We start from the raw sequence: 19,719 nt of genomic DNA on the forward strand, positions 1-19,719 counted from the left end.
GATCAGGCATATCCCCATGCATTCTGAATGGAGAGCAATCCGTTCAGGATGCATCGGGATGTCTTCAGTTCCGTTTTTTTGACCGATCAGGACGGAGATAAAACCGCAGCATGCTACTGTTTTATCTCCGGCCCAGAAAAAAACTGAACACTTGCCTGGATGCCGGATACGGTATTTTTTTTTCATAGGAATGTATTAGTGCCGAATCCAGATGCGCAGAACGAAAAAAATAATAATAATATGGAAAAAAAAGAAAATTCTGGATCCTTTTTTTTCCGGATGACACCATTTCAATGCATTTGTTACGGATCAGGATCCTGATCGGTCTTACAAATGCCATCAGTTGGCATACGTTTTGCCGGTGACGGAACTGCTTGCCGGATCACTCTGCCACAAGTGTGAAAGTAACCTAAAAGTTTTTGTCCAGCTGGATGTCCAAAGGTTCCCATTATAGTCAATGGGCTCCGGCAGAGGACTTTGGCGAGCGTGTGAAAGGAGCAGAATAGAAGTTGCAGAATATAAATTAATTTACATTAAAAAAGAAAAGCCCTTTGAGGGATACTTAATATGGAGAAGTATTCACCGTGTACACAAAGTATAAAATCTACATTAAAAAATTGAGTGACTCAGCGATTCTCCATCACAGCGCATATCTTGCGGCGTATAACCCTTTAATGCCCAGTAGTGGAAAATATGCAGAGAAAATTGGCTCTGTTCACATCTGCCTTAGAAGCCGCTGTCACTGATCCATCAAAAAAGCCAGATAAAATCCGGGAATGTCCCTGATGTTCCCCATTAGAGTCAATGCTGGAGACCAGCACCGAGCACACTGACACAACCTGCACACCCATATCTGAGGCTCACGAGTAAAGAGCAGAAAGTGTGAATAAAGTGACAATTCCACATCTGTCCTGGAATCTTACGGCACCAAGATAAAGTTCTTGCAAACATCAGGGGACCGCGGCTTCTGCAAAAACTACACATTCCAGAATGCTTTTCCAGCGGATGACAGTTGTTCTGAATAGTAAGGCTTCGAAAAGCATGCTGGGAGATGTAGTCCCCGGCGACAGCAGCACAGAGGTGCGGGCTGTCAGTGCTGGGTATAGGCAGGGGCATGTGTAGTACACCGGGTCACCATGACACAGGCATTACCTGAAGAGCCGCGCCGCCCCGGTCCACAGACAGCCTCCAGCCGCCCTCAGCGGCCGCCGTGCCGCGGACATCCCGCTCCTGGAGCTGGCCAGAAGGCAGCGCGAGCCGGAGAGGAGTCTGGTCACCGCTGCCATGTCTGCCCCTGTGTTCCCGGAACCAGTGGCAAAGTTATACAAGCCGGGGCGGAGCTCACAGGCTCCTCCCCCTGTTGTCTGCTGGCCGCCAGCAGAGGGCGCTCTCTACGGTGAAAGATACAGGAGATGTAGAGGCTGATTACAGTGTTCTGTTATACTGTATATTAACCCCTTAAGGCCCCTGCCATTTTTCACCTTAAAGGGAACCTGTCGCCTGGATTTTGTGTATAGAGCTGAGGACATGGGTTTCTAGATGGCCGCTAGCACATCCGCAATACCCAGTCCCCAACTATTTTATATATATGTAAATGAGGCAAGTAAGAAGCCCAAGGAGCTGTTACTAACGATTCCGGAGCCCAGCCACGCCCACTGTGAAGGAGCCCAGCACCGCACCGCGTACTCCGAATCTCCTCCTTGCTCCCCGACGTCACAAAGCCGTAACCTCACGATGTGCGAGCTAGCGCATGCGCAGTGTCGGCATAGTGTTCCTTCCCTGTGCTGGCATCAGCCTCAGGGAACGAACTGCGCATGCGCTAGCTAGCGCATCGCGATATATTACGGCGCTCTAGCTTTGGGATGTCGGGGAGCAAGGAGAAGATTCAGAGTACGCGGTGCGGTGCTGGACTCCTTCACAGTGGCCGGGCTCAGGGTCAGAGAACGCTGGACTCATCTCTGAAGCATGGAGGAGACAGGACTCATCTAAGGTGCATTTACATATATATATAAAATCGTTTTTTTTCAGACACAATAAAAGCACACAGAGCTATGAGGACTGGGTATTGCGGATGTGCTAGCGGCCATCTAGCAGCCCATGTCCTCAGTTCTATACACAAAATACCGGTGACAGGTTCCCATTAAGGAGGGGGGAAAATTCCTTCCCGACTCCAATCAGGCAATCAGACTAACTCCCTGGATCAACGACCCCTCTCTAGTAGCTATAGCCTGTAATATTATAACACTCCAGAAATACATCCAGGCCTGTCATGATGGGGAGTGGGGGAACTCCCCTCCGCACGATAATGGGAATGCGGGGAAGCAGCTAGGCCAGGAGGCCGAGATCTGGTCACCTCCTAAAGCGTCCCTAGTCCTCGCCCTAACTCCTAACCGTATGAGCGGACCTGGATGGTAGGACGGCTCATACCCAGGATACCCAGGACCCTGAGTCGCCCTGATAATCCCTCACACAGAAGCAGAGGAGAGACGACCTGTTCTTTCAAGACACGGAAGAGCAGGAGTCTCTGCAGGCCTAACAGCAAGGAGAGGAAGCCAAGTGGAACGGCAGGTAAGTATCCAGTGGCGGGGATAACCACTGAACCTAGAACCCTGAAAGGCATAGTAACTTACCTGCCGCAACTGCTGGACGGCACAACAGAAGACCACACCAAGGTGAACTGGAACCCATGCAACCGTACTGCAATCAGAACACCATACCGGACTCAGTACGTACTGACACACATAGGAACCAGCACTCCAGCAACAGCTCACAGACTTGACTTTTGGTTCACCCCTCCAGGAAACCATGAGACCCCCTTCCGGAGGCCACAACAGACAAACAGGGGAACATCTAGCATCCATGCCGGACAGAATACACCAAACACTGACCAGACACAGAACAACAACTAGAAGAGCTACTAAACTGGTACATGGATTGCAGGATAAAACTTACCAGGAAAGGTTAAAGGACCTTAACATGTATAGCTTGGAAGAAAGACGAGACAGAGGGGATATGATAGAAACTGCTAAATACATAAAGGGAATCAACAAGGTACAGTAAAAGAGGAGAGAATATTTAAAAGAAGAAAAACTTCTACAAGAGGACATAGTTTTAAATTAGAGGGGCAAAGGTTTACAAGTAATAACAGGAAGTATTACTTTACTGAGAGAGTAGTGGATGCATGGAATAGCCTTCCTGCAGAAGTGGTAGCTGCAAATACAGTGAAGGGGTTTAAGCATGCATGGGATAGGCATAAGGCCATCCTTCATATAAGATAGGACATGGGGCTATTCATAGTACTCAGTATATTGGGCAGACTAGATGGGCCAAATGGTTCTTATCTGCCGACACATTCTATGTTTCTACGTACAACAACCCCAGAATATATACCCACACCAAACATAACAACAAGTAAGGAAGGGGAAATGGAGGAGACATAAGGAAGACATCGATGTCCCACTAGGTGGCCCTCACACAAGATGGAACATCCAGACAAGGAGCATAACTCCAGCACACCAAGGCTGGAGTACAACTGACTCCTGGCCAAAGGCCACAGGTATAAGACCACACCCAGCAAGGGAGTTAACCCCTCCAGCACCAGATGGGAGAAACCAGGAGAAGGGGAGAAAATCACATACAAGCGACATCAAAGCGTTGCTCCTGGCAACCGGCAGGTACAGCAAACGTGTCACAGCCCACAAGACCAAGGCCGTGACAAGGCCCCTCTTGAACTCTTTTAGTGAACTCACCATCACCACCTCCTCAGGCAGAGAGCTCCATAGTCTCACTGCTCTTACCGTAAAGAATCCTCTTCTATGTTTGTGTACAAGCCTTCTTTCCTCCAGACGCAGAGGATGTCCCCTTGTCACAGTCCTGTGGACTAACAAAGCAAGGGTTAACAGCCAAACAAAACTCAATATTTATTACCCTGATTTTGTAGTTTACAGAAACACCCCATGTGTGGTCGTAAACTGCTGTACGGGCACACGGCAGGGAGCAGAAGGAAAGGAACGCCATATGGTTTTTGGAAGGCAGATTTCACTGTGATAATTTTAAGTTGCCATGTCACATTTGAAGACCCCCTGATGCACCTTTAGAGTAGAAACTCCAAAAAAGTGACCCTATTTGGAAACTACGGGATAAGGTGGCAGTTTTGTTGGAACTATTTTAGGGTACATATGATTTTTGGTTGCTCTATATTACACCTTTTGTGAGGCAAGGTAACAAAAAATAGCAGTTTTGGCACCGTTTTTTTGTGTTATTTACAATGTTCATCTGACAGGTTAGATCATGTGGTATTTTTACAGAGCAGGTTGTTACGGATGCGACAATACGAAATATGATTTTTTTATGGTGTTCATCTGAGGGTTTAGGTCATGTGATATTTTTATACAGCATGTTCGTACGGACGTGGCAATACCTAATATGCATACTTTTATTATTTTATTTAAGTTTTACACAATAACAGCATTTTTTAAACAGAATTTTTTTTTTTTTGTGTCTCCATATTCTGAGAGCCATATTTTTTTTTTTTTGGGCGATTGTCCTAGGTAGGGTTTCATTGTTTACGGGATGAGATGGCGGTTTTATTGGTATGATTTTGGGGTGCATATGACTTTTTGATTGCTTGGTATTGCACTTTTTGTAATGTAAGGTGACAAAAAAAGGCTTTTTTTACACTGTTTTTATTTTTATATTTTTACGGTGTTCACCTGAGGGGTTAGTTCATGTGATATTTTTATACAGCAGGTTCTTACGGACACGGCGATATCTAATATGTATATTCTTTTTATTTATTTAAGTTTTACACAATAACAGACTTTTTGAAACAAACAAAAATCATCTTTTAGTGTCTCCATATTCTGAGAGCCATAGTTTTTTTAATTTTTTAGGCGATTGTCTTAGGTATGGTCTCATTTTTTGCAGGATGAGATGACGGTTTGATTGGTATGATTTTGGGGTGCGTATGACTTTTTGATCGCTTGGTATTACACTTTTTGTCATGTAAGGTGACAAAAAAATTGCTTTTTTGACACAGTTTTTTCATTTTTTTTACAGTGTTCACCTGAGGGGTTAGGTCATGTAATATTTTTATAGAGCAGGTAGTTACGAACGTGGCAATACCTAATATGTATACTTACTTTATTTAAGTTTTACACAATAATATCATTTTTGAAACAAAAATAAAAATCATGTTTTAGTGTCTCCATAGTCTGAGAGCCATAGTTTTTTCATTTTTGGGCAATTGTCTTAGGTAGGGTATCATTTTTGCAGGATGAGATGACGGTTTGATTGGCACTATTTTGGGGTGCATATGATTTTTTATTGCTTGCGATTACACTTTTTGTGATGTAAGGTGACTAAAATGTTTTTTTTTTTTTATTCTTTTTTTATTTATTTCAATATTAACAAACAATTTAATAAACACATATCAATATTAACATCATTTTCCAAATCCAAAACCCTCCCCCCCATTCCCTCCCCCTCCCATGATGTGTCCTACTTATAGAAACATAGAAACATAGAATGTGTCGGCAGATAAGAACCATTTGGCCCATCTAGTCTGCCCAATATATCTGAATCCTATGGATAGCCCCCGGCCCTTAGCTTATATGAAGGATGGCCTTCATATAAAACCCACTAACTTCTCCACCAGCCCTCCGTAACATGACCGAGGAATGATGGAGAAGGGTGGAGAGCGGAGAGAACTCTATAGATTCCATTCTCCCCAAATTCTACTCCATTTTATCTCGGTATCTCTTTGCGTATACAGAATATGTTCATATTTCTTATTGGTATTTACCAAATTTAACCATGTATTGATACTGGGAACCTCTCACACAAACCAAGAGCGTGCTATTAGGAGTCTTGCCAGAAACATTATTTTAAACAGAAGATTTTTTTTATATTGGTGACAGCCCACCTTGGCAAGATCCCCCAATACCCAGCATTCAGCAATAAAAGGAATCCGCACCTTCAGTTTTCTCTCTATATAGTCGTGAATAGTCTCCCAATATTGTTTTAACATGTGCAGATAGTCCGCCTCAGAAACATCACACCTAGGACAATTAGAGTGATTCCTAATACCACATTTATTAAGCCAAACAGGGGTAACAAAGTCTGTGTAGAATATTAAACTGCACCAAAACGTGATTAAAATTATGCGATACCAATTTTAGATCCTGAGCTAACTTCTCCTGATCCTCCAAGTGTGTCATTGAACATTCATTTTGCCACGCCCTCTGTCCCGGGGACCAAATATCACCAAATCGTGACGTAAATAAATTTTTATAAAGCTGATAAATCTACATTTTTTGCGCCAAGTTCTCTATCAATTCATTAAATTGTGGACAGGTGTGCATTTTTCTAGCCTATTTTTTTCTTTAATACTTAAAAGTGCCGATCTTAGCTGTACAGTCATTGCCAAAAGTTTTCAGAATGACACAAATATTAGTTTTCACAAAGTTTGCTGCTAAACTGCTTTTAGATCTTCGTTTCAGTTGTTTCTGTGATGTAGTGAAATATAATTACACGCACTTCATACGTTTCAAAGGCTTTTATCGACAATTACAAGACATTTATGCAAAGAGTCAGTATTTGCAGTGTTGGCCCTTCTTTTTCAGGACCTCTGCAATCCGACTGGGCATGCTCTCAATCACCTTCTGGGCCAATTCCTGACTAATAGCAACCCATTCTTTCATAATCACTTCTTGGAGTTTGTCAAAGTTAGTGGGTTTTTGTTTGTCCACCCGCTTCTTGAGGATTGACTACAAGTTCTCAATAGGATTAAGATCTGGGGAGTTTCCAGGCCATGGACCCAAAATGTCAACGTTTTGGTCCCCGAGCCACTTAGTTATCACTTTTGCCTTATGGCACGGTGCTCCATCGTGCTGGAAAATGCATTGTTCTTCACCAATCTGTTGTTGGATTGTTGGAAGAAGTTGCTGTTGGAGGGTGTTTTGGTACCACTCTTTATTCATGGCTTTGTTTTTGGGCAAAATTGTGAGTGAGCCCACTCCCTTGGATGAGAAGCAACCCCACACATGAATGGTCTCAGGATGCTTTACTGTTGGCATGACACAGGACTGATGGTAGCGCTCACCTTTTCTTCTCCGGACAAGCCTTTTTCCAGATGCCCCAAACAATCGGAAAGAGGCTTCATCGGAGAATATGACTTTGCCCCAGTCCTCAGCAGTCCATTCACCATACTTTCTTCAGAAGATCAATCTGTCCCTGATGTTTTTTTTGGAGAGAAGTGGCTTCTTTGCTGCCCTTCTTGACACCAGGCCATCTTCCAAAAGTCTTCGCCTGACTGTGCGTGCAGATGCGCTCACACCTGCCTGCTGCCATTCCTGAGCAAGCTCTGCACTGGTGGCACTCCGATCCCGCAGCTGAATCCTCTTTAGGAGACAATCCTGGTGCTTGCTGGACTTTCTTGGACGCCCTGAAGCCTTCTTAACAAGAATTGAACCTCTTTCCTTGAAGTTCTTGATGATCCTATAAATTGTTGATTGAGGTGCAGTCTTAGTAGCCACAATATCTTTGCCTGTGAAGCCATTTTTATGCAACGCAATGATGGCTGCACGCGTTTCTTTGCAGGTCACCATGGTTAACAATGGAAGAACAATGATTTCAAGCATCACCCTCCTTTTAACATGTCAAGTCTGCTATTTTAACCCAATCAGCCTGACATAATGATCTCCAGCCTTGTGCTCGTCAACATTATCACCTGAGTTAAGACGATTACTGAAATGATCTCAGCAGGTCCTTTAATGACAGCAATGAAATGCAGTGGAAAGGTTTTTTTGGGATTAAGTTAATTTTCATGGCAAAGAAGGACTATGCAATTCATCTGATCACTCTTCATAACATTCTGGAGTATATGCAAATTGCTATTATAAAAACTTAAGCAGTAACTTTTCCAATTTCCAATATTTATGTAACTTTTGGCCACGACTGTAGAAACCGAAACCATGTTAATTTCTGTGATTTTTGTCTTTGTGATAATTCCGTGAACGAAACAATATCCCCACTTCCTACTACCTGTGTCAAATATAAAATATTACCTTTATGCCAATATAAATCTCTACTTAATTCAACTAAAGTTTGCAAGTGCTTGTTATACCACAACGGAGTACATCCAATTGAACCTTTCACTCTACACCAAAGTCTAATCGAATACCATGATTTCATAATCAAATTCCTGGCGGATTTAAATTCTCTATCGGAGTCGTTCAAATGATCCGACTCCAATAGCATAAAAAAATTATCATAAGGGGATCTATACACTAAATACTTGCAGAGTGGGCTATCCATCCACTCACGGAGAAAACAGAACTGCGTGGCCAAGAAATAACCCCTGAAGGAGGGGAGATTAACTCCTCCTCTCTCCAAAGGCTTATACCAATAGTCTAATTTAAGTCTTATGCGTTTCAGCCCCCATAGTAAGTCCCTAATAATTCTTTCTATTAATTTCAAAAATCTATCCCCAATCCAGACTGGAGAATTCTTAAAGACATACAATAACTGGGGAAGAATCACTATCTTAATTAGAGATACTTTATCTGCTTTTGATAGGGATAACCGGAGCCAATTGATGTATCGTTTGAATGATGTTCAACAAAGTAGATTGAGTCTGTTGAACATAAAATAAAATATCATCTGCATAAAAAGAGATTCGATCTTCAACTCCTAGTACCCCAAACCCCAGAATCTTAGGGTCCTGTCTAACTCTAGCGGCCAAGGGCTCAATATAGATATCAAATAAAAGCGGAGAGAGTGGACATCCGTGGCGAGTGCCTCTAGTCATAGGAAAACTTCTTGTAAGACACCCATTTATATTCAACCTTGCGGTAGGAGATCTATACAGAAGTTTTATCATACCAATAAACCTAGGGCCGAAGCCCATCCTATGAAGCACTCTCCACAGGAACCTCCACTCAACTCTATCAAAAGCCTTAGCGGTGTCTATAGACAAGATAGATCATGAATCCCCTCCAGACGTCTGTAAATTAGTAAAGAGAAGGTGTAAATTATAATGGGTCCCTTTATTAGGCATAAAACCAGTTTGGTCTGGATGTATAATTGATGCCATAACACTAGCTAACCTCGTCGCCAGGATCTTAGAGAAAAGTTTAACATCTGTATTAAGAAGAGAGATGGGTCTACACTCACCTAAAGAATTATTTGGAACACCTGTTCTATTTCTCATTAATGCAATTATCTAGTCAACCAATCACATGGCAGTTGCTTCAATGCATTTAGGGGGGTGGTCCTGGTCAAGACAATCTCCTGAACTCCAAACTGAATGTCAGAATGGGAAAGAAAGGTGATTTAAAGCAATTTTGAGCGTGGCATGGTTGTTGGTGCCAGACGGGCCGGTCTGAGTATTTCACAATCTGCTCAGTTACTGGGATTTTCACGCACAACCATTTCTAGGGTTTACAAAGAATGGTGTGAAAAGGGAAAAACATCCAGTATGCGGCAGTCCTGTGGGCAAAAATGCCTTGTGGATGCTAGAGGTCAGAGGAGAATGGGCCGACTGATTCAAGCTGATAGAAGAGCAACGTTGACTGAAATAACCACTCGTTACAAGCGAGGTATGCAGCAAAGCATTTGTGAAGCCACAACACGCACAACCTTGAGGCGGATGGGCTACAACAGCAGAAGACCCCACCGGGTACCACTCATCTCCACTACAAATAGGAAAAAGAGGCTACAATTTGCACGAGCTCACCAAAATTGGACTTTTGAAGACTGGAAAAAAGTTGCCTGGTCTGATGAGTCTCGATTTCTGTTGAGACATTTAAATGGTAGAGTCCAATATTGGCGTAAACAGAATGAGAACATGTATCCATCCTCTGATGGCTACTTCCAGCAGGATAATGCACCATGTCACAAAGCTCAAATCATTTCAAATTGGTTTCTTGAACATGACAATGAGTTCACTGTACTAAAATGGCCCCCATAGTCAGCAGATCTCAACCCAATAGAGCATCTTTGGGATGTGGTGGAACGGGAGCTTCGTGCCCTGGATGTGTATCCCTCAAATCTCCATCAACTGCAAGATGCTATCCTATCAATATGGGCCAACATTTCTAAAGAATGCTATCAGCACCTTGTTGAATCAATGCCACGTAGAATTAAGGCAGTTCTGAAGGCAAAAGGGGGTCCAACACCGTATTAGTATGGTGTTCCTAATAATTCTTTAGGTGAGTGTATATGTATGTATGTATGTGTATATATATATATATATATATATATATATGCATGCGAACACGTGTGTGCATGTATAATATATTACATACATAAATAGGCACATTATAGGATGATGTGCGCAGATGTGCCCAACATCCCAGCCTGGTGGTGTGCGATAATGAGCGAAATCTCGTAGCAGCTCTGGGACTAACCGGTTTGACGCACATCCCTTGCCTGGCGCATGTGCTGAATTTGGTGGTGCAGAGATTCCTTAAAAATTACCCCGATATGTCAGAGCTGCTGCATAAAGTGCAGGCCGTCTGTGCGCGCTTTCGGCGTTCTCACCCTGCTGCTGCTCGCCTGTCAGCGCTGCAGCGTAACTTCGGCCTTCCCGTTCACCGCCTCATATGCGACGTGCCTGTTGAGGAAGGGTTGAAATATATGCATATATATGTATGTATGTATAGAGAACAAAAATCGGACTGCACTCCAAGCAACTCTTCAGAAAATGTGTTTATTCACCCATTTGGTGGCAAAAGCGACGTTTCGGCTCAAGCATGAGCCTTTCTCAAGCATTGGTGAACAGTAAATAGCAGGTATATAAAGGTGTGTCAAATACATACAATCAAACAACATAATTGATGCATTAAAAATAATACATACATACAATATACAAATATGTGCAAAAACCGTATAATGGTCATGATTATTAAAGTGACTAGTGCATTACATACAAGAGATTTCCAAGATACAGTAGATTACATGTCAAAATACCATAAGACATATAATTGATTACATCTGTAGCTCATCAATATATCATTCGTGCATCAACCATAATAGTGCACATGTGCAAATAGGGAAGACTGATGATTTACTACCTGGGGTAATGCTGTCGCCCACATATACAATAGCGCTGTTCCGCGCGTTCTCAGGAGACCAGTGCGCATGTCCCAATCCATACACATCATCCCGGAAGACCGACTGATGCATAACAGTGCCGCCTACTGATGACGTCAGTGGCGCACACAATGGCATGTCACTGCCTTCTCCCAATGATGCCTCCACATCGCGGCGCATGCGCAATAGGTGCAGCAAGCTTGTTTGCCGCCATATTAAATAAGGGAATCCGAGCAGAAGAAAGATAATCGTAAGATCTGTCGCTTGCTACCCTCTTCGTTCTCCATATTCAGTTGTTGTGGTTGAATCCCACAATAACGCAGGGTGGATGAGTAACCATCTTTTCCAAAATGGTATACTCTATTCCACTAGTCACCCCAATACCAGCGGCACGTCAGTGTCGTCAGTATTGTAGGATCTTATCCTGCTGAAGCATACAACTGTGAGGGTACTTGATGGGGTATATTGATGGGGTAAATTTGATGGGGTATATTTGTCCCGTATCAGGATGCGTGAAAGTCCTAGATCTACAGATCAGGCTACAGTTAACACAATGTAGGCACGGGAAACAGCCCGTGCCCGATGGTGCCAACTTGGTCTGCCTGACCACAGATCCAGGTCCCACGTCCGCTCTCACCAGTTGGTCTCTTATGTTTTTGCACCTACGGTAGGCACATAAGGGAGATGTTCCAAATTCTGGTACTGTTTTTAAGCAACTACCAAGTATTGGCCAGTGTCTTTTCAGTACCCTCACAGTTGTATGCTTCAGCAGGATAAGATCCTACAATACTGACGACACTGACGTGCCGCTGGTATTGGGGTGACTAGTGGAATAGAGTATACCATTTTGGAAAAGATGGTTACTCATCCACCCTGCGTTATTGTGGGATTCAACCACAACAACTGAATATGGAGAACGAGGAGGGTAGCAAGCGACAGATCTTACGATTATCTTTCTTCTGCTCGGATTCCCTTATTTAATATGGCGGCAAACAAGCTTGCTGCACCTATTGCGCATGCGCCGCGATGTGGAGGCATCATTGGGAGAAGGCGGTGACATGCCATTGTGTGCGCCACTGACGTCATCAGTAGGCGGCACTGTTATGCATCAGTCGGTCTTCCGGGATGATGTGTATGGATTGGGACATGCGCACTGGTCTCCTGAGAACGCGCGGAACAGCGCTATTGTATATGTGGGCGACAGCATTACCCCAGGTAGTAAATCATCAGTCTTCCCTATTTGCACATGTGCACTATTATGGTTGATGCACGAATGATATATTGATGAGCTACAGATGTAATCAATTATATGTCTTATGGTATTTTGACATGTAATCTACTGTATCTTGGAAATCTCTTGTATGTAATGCACTAGTCACTTTAATAATCATGACCATTATACGGTTTTTGCACATATTTGTATATTGTATGTATGTATTATTTTTAATGCATCAATTATGTTGTTTGATTGTATGTATTTGACACACCTTTATATACCTGCTATTTACTGTTCACCAATGCTTGAGAAAGGCTCATGCTTGAGCCGAAACGTCGCTTTTGCCACCAAATGGGTGAATAAACACATTTTCTGAAGAGTTGCTTGGAGTGCAGTCCGATTTTTGTTCTCTATAAGTGGGTAAGCACCTTTTACCGTACTTGGACATTGCACCCGTCCCGTTTTTCCATACTTCCTAGGGTGGTGCTGCCAGTGGTTTTTTTTCTGTATGTATGTATATATATATATATGCATGAAAACACGTGCGTGCATGTATAATATATATACATACATAAATAGGCGCATTATAGGATGATGTGCGCAGATGTGCCCAACATCTGCGCACATCTGTCCTTAATATTCCACAGGGGCTCATTGTGGCCCCTGTGGGGAATTCGTGCCCCCTTATACATGTGCCCCCAAATATGGGTCCCCTTATAGTATGTTCTCCTTATAAATCGTATACCCCCATATCCATAGGCCCCTTTATATGTCCCCAAATTGACCTGAAACCAGGTGCATCAGTGTGAATGTGCCCCAAGCATTCACACTGATGCAATCTGGTTGATTGCATCAGAATGACCGGACAAGGGTCCGGTCATCCTGATGACTACAAAGAATCTGAGTCCTTTGTTTTAATCATATCCAGCGCTGCTGGAAATAATTATGCATGATAGAAGGAAGGGAGAAACCTCCCCTCCTTCTATTATGCGCATTCCGGCAGCGCGATTACTATCACGCTGCCCGGAATGCAAAGTGCTACAGGCGGGAGATCGAAGGCTTCTCACGCCTGTCAGCAAGTGGCGCGGCCCCGATGCGCTCGTGCGGGGACGTAGGGTTTCCGGCCAGTCATTCCCAAGTGGCTCCGAGGGTGGGTTCCTGCACCCACAAACGCCAGGTACACAATTGTCCAGCCAGGGCACAGTTCTGGAAGATGACGAGGTGGAGGATGAGGAGGAGGAGATAGAGGAGGAGGAACCATGTTCATAGCAGGGTGGCATCAGACCAGCTAATGGCCATCACTGGTGCGTGGCTGGGGGGATACAGAGGACACAGACGATACACCTCACACAGAGGACAGCTTTTCCCACATTTTGCCGGATAGAAACACCTGCGCTGCATAGTTGACAGGGAATAAAATTTAAGAAATTCTTCATTAATTGATGCTCGACAACTTTAAAAAGTTGTCCCACTTTTACGCTTTAATACTTTGTCCCATATTTCCGCTCTATAACTTTAAATTTAAAAAAATTAATCCTCCCTTGGATGTGGTCTCTATTTCTCATGCTCCCTCATCGGCCTGGAATCCTGATTCCCCGCCACCCGTGATCACCATGGTAGGCGCATAAAAGAACATCAAAAGTTGATAGAGCAGATATCAAATTGGATCGTGAACATCATGGGGATGTGCGACATGGTGGGGCAGTAAGTATGCACACGCCTACACGAACTGACTGACAGGGGTCAGCCCCTGCAACTTCTGGGTCACCAAATTGGGCACATGGCCTGAGCTTGCCCTTTACCCCTTGGAGGTGCTGGCCTGCCCTGCAGCCAGTGTATTGTCTGAACGTGTGTTTAGCACGACTGGAGGGGGTTATCACAGGTTATATTTCCCAATGTTTTGGGGTGTACCCTGATTTAAAACAATAAAAATAAATTTAAATTTAAAAGCAGTGCAGACTACCTCCTCCTTATCCACCGCCGCTTCCACCCACACCGCCACATCCACCGCCTCCTTAACCTCCTACTGCTTATGGACCTAGTCCTCCTAGATCAAGATTATTATTTTATATTTTTACATTTTTTATGTTATTTAAAGTCATTAACCTATCCACATTTGTTTGCAGAGCACTTGCCATGCTCTTAACTACATTTTGATGCCATTTGCAGCCCTCTAGCCCTTTCCATGACATTTTTACAGCCATTTTAGTGCTCAAAAGTTCGGGTCCCCATTGACTTCAATGGGGTTCGGGGTCAAGTTCGGGTCAAGTGTAGGCTTCCGCTGCTCGACCTGATAGCTTACTGCTCAATATTGCAGCCCAGCTATCTCTCTCCAGGTTCTCCAATGCACATTGTTGTTCGAAATCCTGCAAATAGCTGTCTATGTCCATTTCGCCATCTGTAAAGGCTTTAAATGCAGTATAAATAATCTTACATGCCTGTCCATTAGCAGCTCTCTGTAGTGCCATTTCATCCCATTGTTGGGTTGCAGTTGCTTGTATTCTTGCGCTTTGTGCTAGCATTGCTTGCGCCATTATTTGGGCGATCGTCTCTTGTGATGGGTTGGGACCCAAAATGCTAAGCCTCCTTCTTACGTCCTTTTGAAATTCTGTTTCTTCTGGCCTCTCCATGGTAGCGTCGCTGCTTCTGTTGCTCTCTAGCAATTCGGCAATTATCGTGGTTTTCGGTTTGTTACTTACCACTATGCCGCGAGCTTCCAGTAGTTCCTTTATCGTCGTTCGTTTGAAACGTTCGTATCTATAGGCCATTCACTCCTTCTTTCGGTTCAATATGCCCATTTGGGAGAAAATCCCGCTGCTTGCCACCAGTGTTACAGATATTTTACACTTCAGCTGAGTAAATCCGTACAACGTCTCCCGAAAACCTAGTAAATCCAAAGGTGTTGTGAATATATAGCTCCCAATCCCCCACAAACAGGATCCAGGACTTCAGAAAGGGGGTAAAAACTATCAACTTTATTGATGGCCACAGCTCACCCTTTTATCAAGTCCTCCAGCAAGGGTTACTCCCACGGGGCCCTTGTGGGGAACAGGCACACAAAATACAGTGACCAATCAATATACAGTAAGAAATAACACACTCCCACATGAACAGTAAAATCTCTCCTCTCTATCCTGGAGATAATTGGATAAAGGGGCCGGACATAGTTCCATGCATTCGATGACTAAGAACATTGTGTTTGCTAAATGCATCACAGGCAATATCCATTGTGTTTGTGGATTGCATCACGGGCAATGTCCATTGTGTTCGCTAATGTCCATTGTGTTCGCTAACTGCGTCACAGGCAGATGAAGTGGTTTGTGTACATTTAAAGGGCAAAAAGGGTCAACTACATAAACAGCAGACGAAATACAAGAGTCTGGACATTTCTAAAACAGGGGTTTTGTCACACTCAGATGTTACAGTTTTCACAGCTGCACAGGTAATCACAGGCCAAAAGGTGTCCCATTAAAATTGTTGAAGTAAACTTTCCTACTCTGCACGTTGCTAGTTGACTTGTACTTTAGCATCCCAGTGTGTGGTGTAATACGTTACCATAAGCAATATCTCCCAACCTTCTGCTACAATATTTGAACAGGCTGCTAATCCACTCTTCCACCTTGCAATATGGAAATCTACACAGGTGGTCCAAACGTTGTGGCGTGTGCTCAGGCACTGAAGGCTTCTCCTGAACAGGTGTGCCTTAGAGTCCATAAAGTCATTTTTAAGACTGATCCCCTCTACAGCTCTTTCTCTACACCTCTCTTGCATTGGGCTCGCTTTCTGGAGATGTTCTGGCTGTATCTTGATTGGTAAAAGGTCCAGTAAGAGCTGGCCTGTCAGATTTACATATGCTTCCTTCTCCTAGACCTAGGCTGGAGTAGGCTACAACAGACTAACTGGAATAGATTGACTCTAGAATGTTTTGCCCTCTCTTATATACAGGGTGACACCAGCCCAATATAGTGGTGGCTAAAGACACAGCCTGTGATTACCATGTGCTTATAGAAAAAATATAGTAAATGCATACATGACAAACATATTTTTGGCACTTTGCAGTATAATGCGACTCATGGAGCAGGATGCTGCAGTAGTGGCCTGATAGATCCACTGCAGTAAAGTCCAGATCCCTGTACAATGGTTAAAGAGTGAATATAAGGGGGGCCACTAACCTCTCCCTAAAGACCCAAGGAGAGGCCCCGAGCCAAATTTGTTTAAGTTACGCAGCACTTCCACATCTGCTTCGTAACAATTTCCTTCTGCTAAGCTCCTGCAAATGGACTATTTGTGGACATTTGTGAAAACTTGCCCTTATTGCTACTATGGAAAGCCATCAACTCCCTACTTTATTGCACTTTGGAGGGTTAACTTGCACTGTAATGTATGCTATTGTGTGTACTTATACTGTTTTATATTGTTGAACTGCATTAATATGTTTTTGCAATACGGTATATCCTGTTCATTTGTACTGTTATTACACTCTCGCTGCACTGCACTGTGGAAGGGGTTAAATGTACAGTACAGTCAGCTAATACTGAGAGGATTTTTGACTTTTACCTATGCAAAGTTTTGGAGGGGGAAAAAAAACAGACACATTGACTTTCTGATTGTCTGGTTTAGCACAGTTGTGTATGTCTAAAGACTTGTTTATATCTGGAAAACTGCTTATACATTTGCATAGCCTTGAATTAAAGCTCTATACAAATTTATGATAAACAGAAATTGCAACAGTGTTTGTGCTTCGGCTGTGCTTCTCCATTCCACCTTCACCTCTAGAAGGTTGTAATATAGCTAGAAACTGTATATAAGAAGAGAAACCAGGGCTGCATTTACAGCTCATGCTACGCTAGGCCCTGGTCATATACGCCCCCATTAAAGGTACTTTTACGCTTGACAATTACCACCTTTTTTTGCTGCTTTTAATAGAAGTGTAATAATAAAGTGGTCAGTGTTAACAGAGGAGAAGATCAATGCTAAAACTGTTGTTTATCACTGAACATCAGTGGGGATGTGTAGTAATAGAATAATGAGCGAGCACTCATACACTTGGCAACCAAATTGACATGTGCAGAAAATATTTATTATATCCCCATAAAATACAAGTAATAAAATTTATAAGAACAATGTAGCAATAATATACAACATTACAGTCACATATATTGTGGTAGATATGATCAACACTATATTCATATGACTCAATAGTGTCGATAAATTCAATAATATATATCACACCAAGAAACTTCAAGTATATGCTGTTATTTGGGAAGAGGGGGTATTATCTTCTAGCGCTCTATCCCAATTTGGGAAACTGAATGTCACTGAAAATGTTGTAGGTGTATTCACTGGGAGCGCAACATGTTCATAAAGTGTCCACAGGAATCCTGATAATGTGAAAAGTCTCTTATAGCTGATCCTTTTATGGTCGATATGAGCTTTGGATTGAAGAAAACTTTAAATCGATGTTTGGCTTACCGTCTAGCGTCTGCTGTCTCCCTATTGCTTCAATGGAGCTTTAAATATTTGCCGGCTTATTCAGTCGCTCCATACAGCAAGCTGGTTTAAATTTCGCGGGAGTTCCAAAGATCGCAGGAGTTGCCACTCTGTTCCGCAATTTCCTTTGGTGCAGCTTTCGACGATAAGAATAGTTAATCCTTTACTGTAGAGATTTTCTTCTGTATGGCCATACAGTATTATCGGAGGCTTTTCAATGCAGGTACATCACTTGTTTCACCATACGCGTTACGGGTAGATTCACTCTCCCTTCCTCATATGTCCTACCACAATCCGGGGGAAGGGAGAGTGAATCTACCCGTAACGCATATGGTGAAACAAGTGATGTACCTGCATTGAAAAGCCTCCGATAATACTGTATGGCCATACAGAAGAAAATTTCTACAGTAAAGGATTAACTATTCTTATCGTCGAAAGCTGCACCAAAGGAAATTGCGGAACAGAGTGGCAACTCCTGCGATCTTTGGAACTCCCGCGAAATTTAAACCAGCTTGCTGTATGGAACGACTGAATAAGCCGGCAAATATTTAAAGCTCCATTGAAGCAATAGGGAGACAGCAGACGCTAGACGGTAAGCCAAATATCGATTTAAAGTTTTCTTCAATCCAAAGCTCATATCGACCATAAAAGGATATGCTATAAGAGACTTTTCACATTATCAGGATTCCTGTGGACACTTTATGAACATATTGCGCTCCCAGTGAATACACCTACAACATTTTCAGTGACATTCAGTTTCCCAAATTGGGATAGAGCGCTAGAAGATAATACCCCCTCTTCCCAAATAACAGCATATACTTGAAGTTTCTTGGTGTGATATATATTATTGAATTTATCGACACTATTGAGTCATATGAATATAGTGTTGATCATATCTACCACAATATGTGACTGTAATGTTGTATATTATTGCTACATTGTTCTTATAAATTTTATTACTTGTATTTTATGGGGATATAATAAATATTTTCTGCACATGTCAATTTGGTTGCCAAGTGTATGAGTGCTCGCTCATTATTCTATTACTACATTTGCCTTTAAGAGAGGGTGGGGTGATTCCCTCTATATGAGCTTGCAGCACCATACCTTAACTACTTGCTAGTGAGCCACCACAACCTACCACTATTATCAGTGGGGATGTGGTTACATTAATTGTGCCAGCACCACTCATTGTTACATAGCGCACAGCCGGGTCCTGGAAATCGGTGGTGTGGACTGTGTTCTCCAAGGCTCATTTGCTCAGGGCTAAATAAGACCCCTGGATAATAGCTCATACCATGAGTGGATAACAAACATTGTATCCTCATAGCCCCATACTATGACTGGACAAAATCTCCATACCATGACTGAATGATACCACCATACTGTGACTGGATAACACTGCCATTCAATGAATGCATAACACCGCCATACAATGACTGGATAACAGGGTATAAGGAGACACAGTTTAGGGTTTAGGTGGCACAGTACAGAATATGATTAGGGTGCAGAGTACAGTGTATAATAAAGGGGCAAAGTACAGGGTATGACTGGGGTGCTGTGCAGGGTATGATAAGGGGCAAAATGCAGGGTATAAGAGGGCATAGTACATGTTGGGAAGCACAGTACCACCTATAAGGTGGCTCAGTGCAGGGTATAATAGTGGGGCATATTACAGGGTATTGAAAGCACAGTACAGATTAGAGGGCACAAAACAGGTTTGGGGGCTTTGTATAGGGTATGACAAGGGGACACACTACAGCTGGTTCCCCGAGTTGGGATTTATTATAAAAAATGAAAAGAAAAAAGTTTAACTCTCTCACAATGCCTATCCTGATGGGCACACCCTAGGCACGTGTCCTTGAGGGCCTAATTAGAAATACTGTCCTGATCAGAAGCCCTAGTTGTCTGCAGATAGG

At 43.0% G+C, this 19,719-nt stretch overlaps 1 protein-coding gene across 1 annotated transcript in view; it reads right to left on the reverse strand.

Annotated features, from left to right (window-relative positions):
• Positions 1–1,326, reverse strand: part of FDX1 (ferredoxin 1) — a 34,687-nt gene extending 33,361 nt beyond the window's left edge. Inside the window, exon 1 of the mRNA XM_040426249.1 lies at positions 1,153–1,326. Coding sequence (XP_040282183.1) covers positions 1,153–1,286 — 134 coding nt within the window. The 5' untranslated portion in view covers positions 1,287–1,326. The remainder of the gene's footprint in view (positions 1–1,152) is intronic.
• Between the last annotated feature and the right edge of the window lie 18,393 nt (positions 1,327–19,719).

Source organism: Bufo bufo, chromosome 3 (assembly GCF_905171765.1).
Source record: "Bufo bufo chromosome 3, aBufBuf1.1, whole genome shotgun sequence".
Lineage (NCBI taxonomy): Eukaryota > Metazoa > Chordata > Amphibia > Anura > Bufonidae > Bufo > Bufo bufo.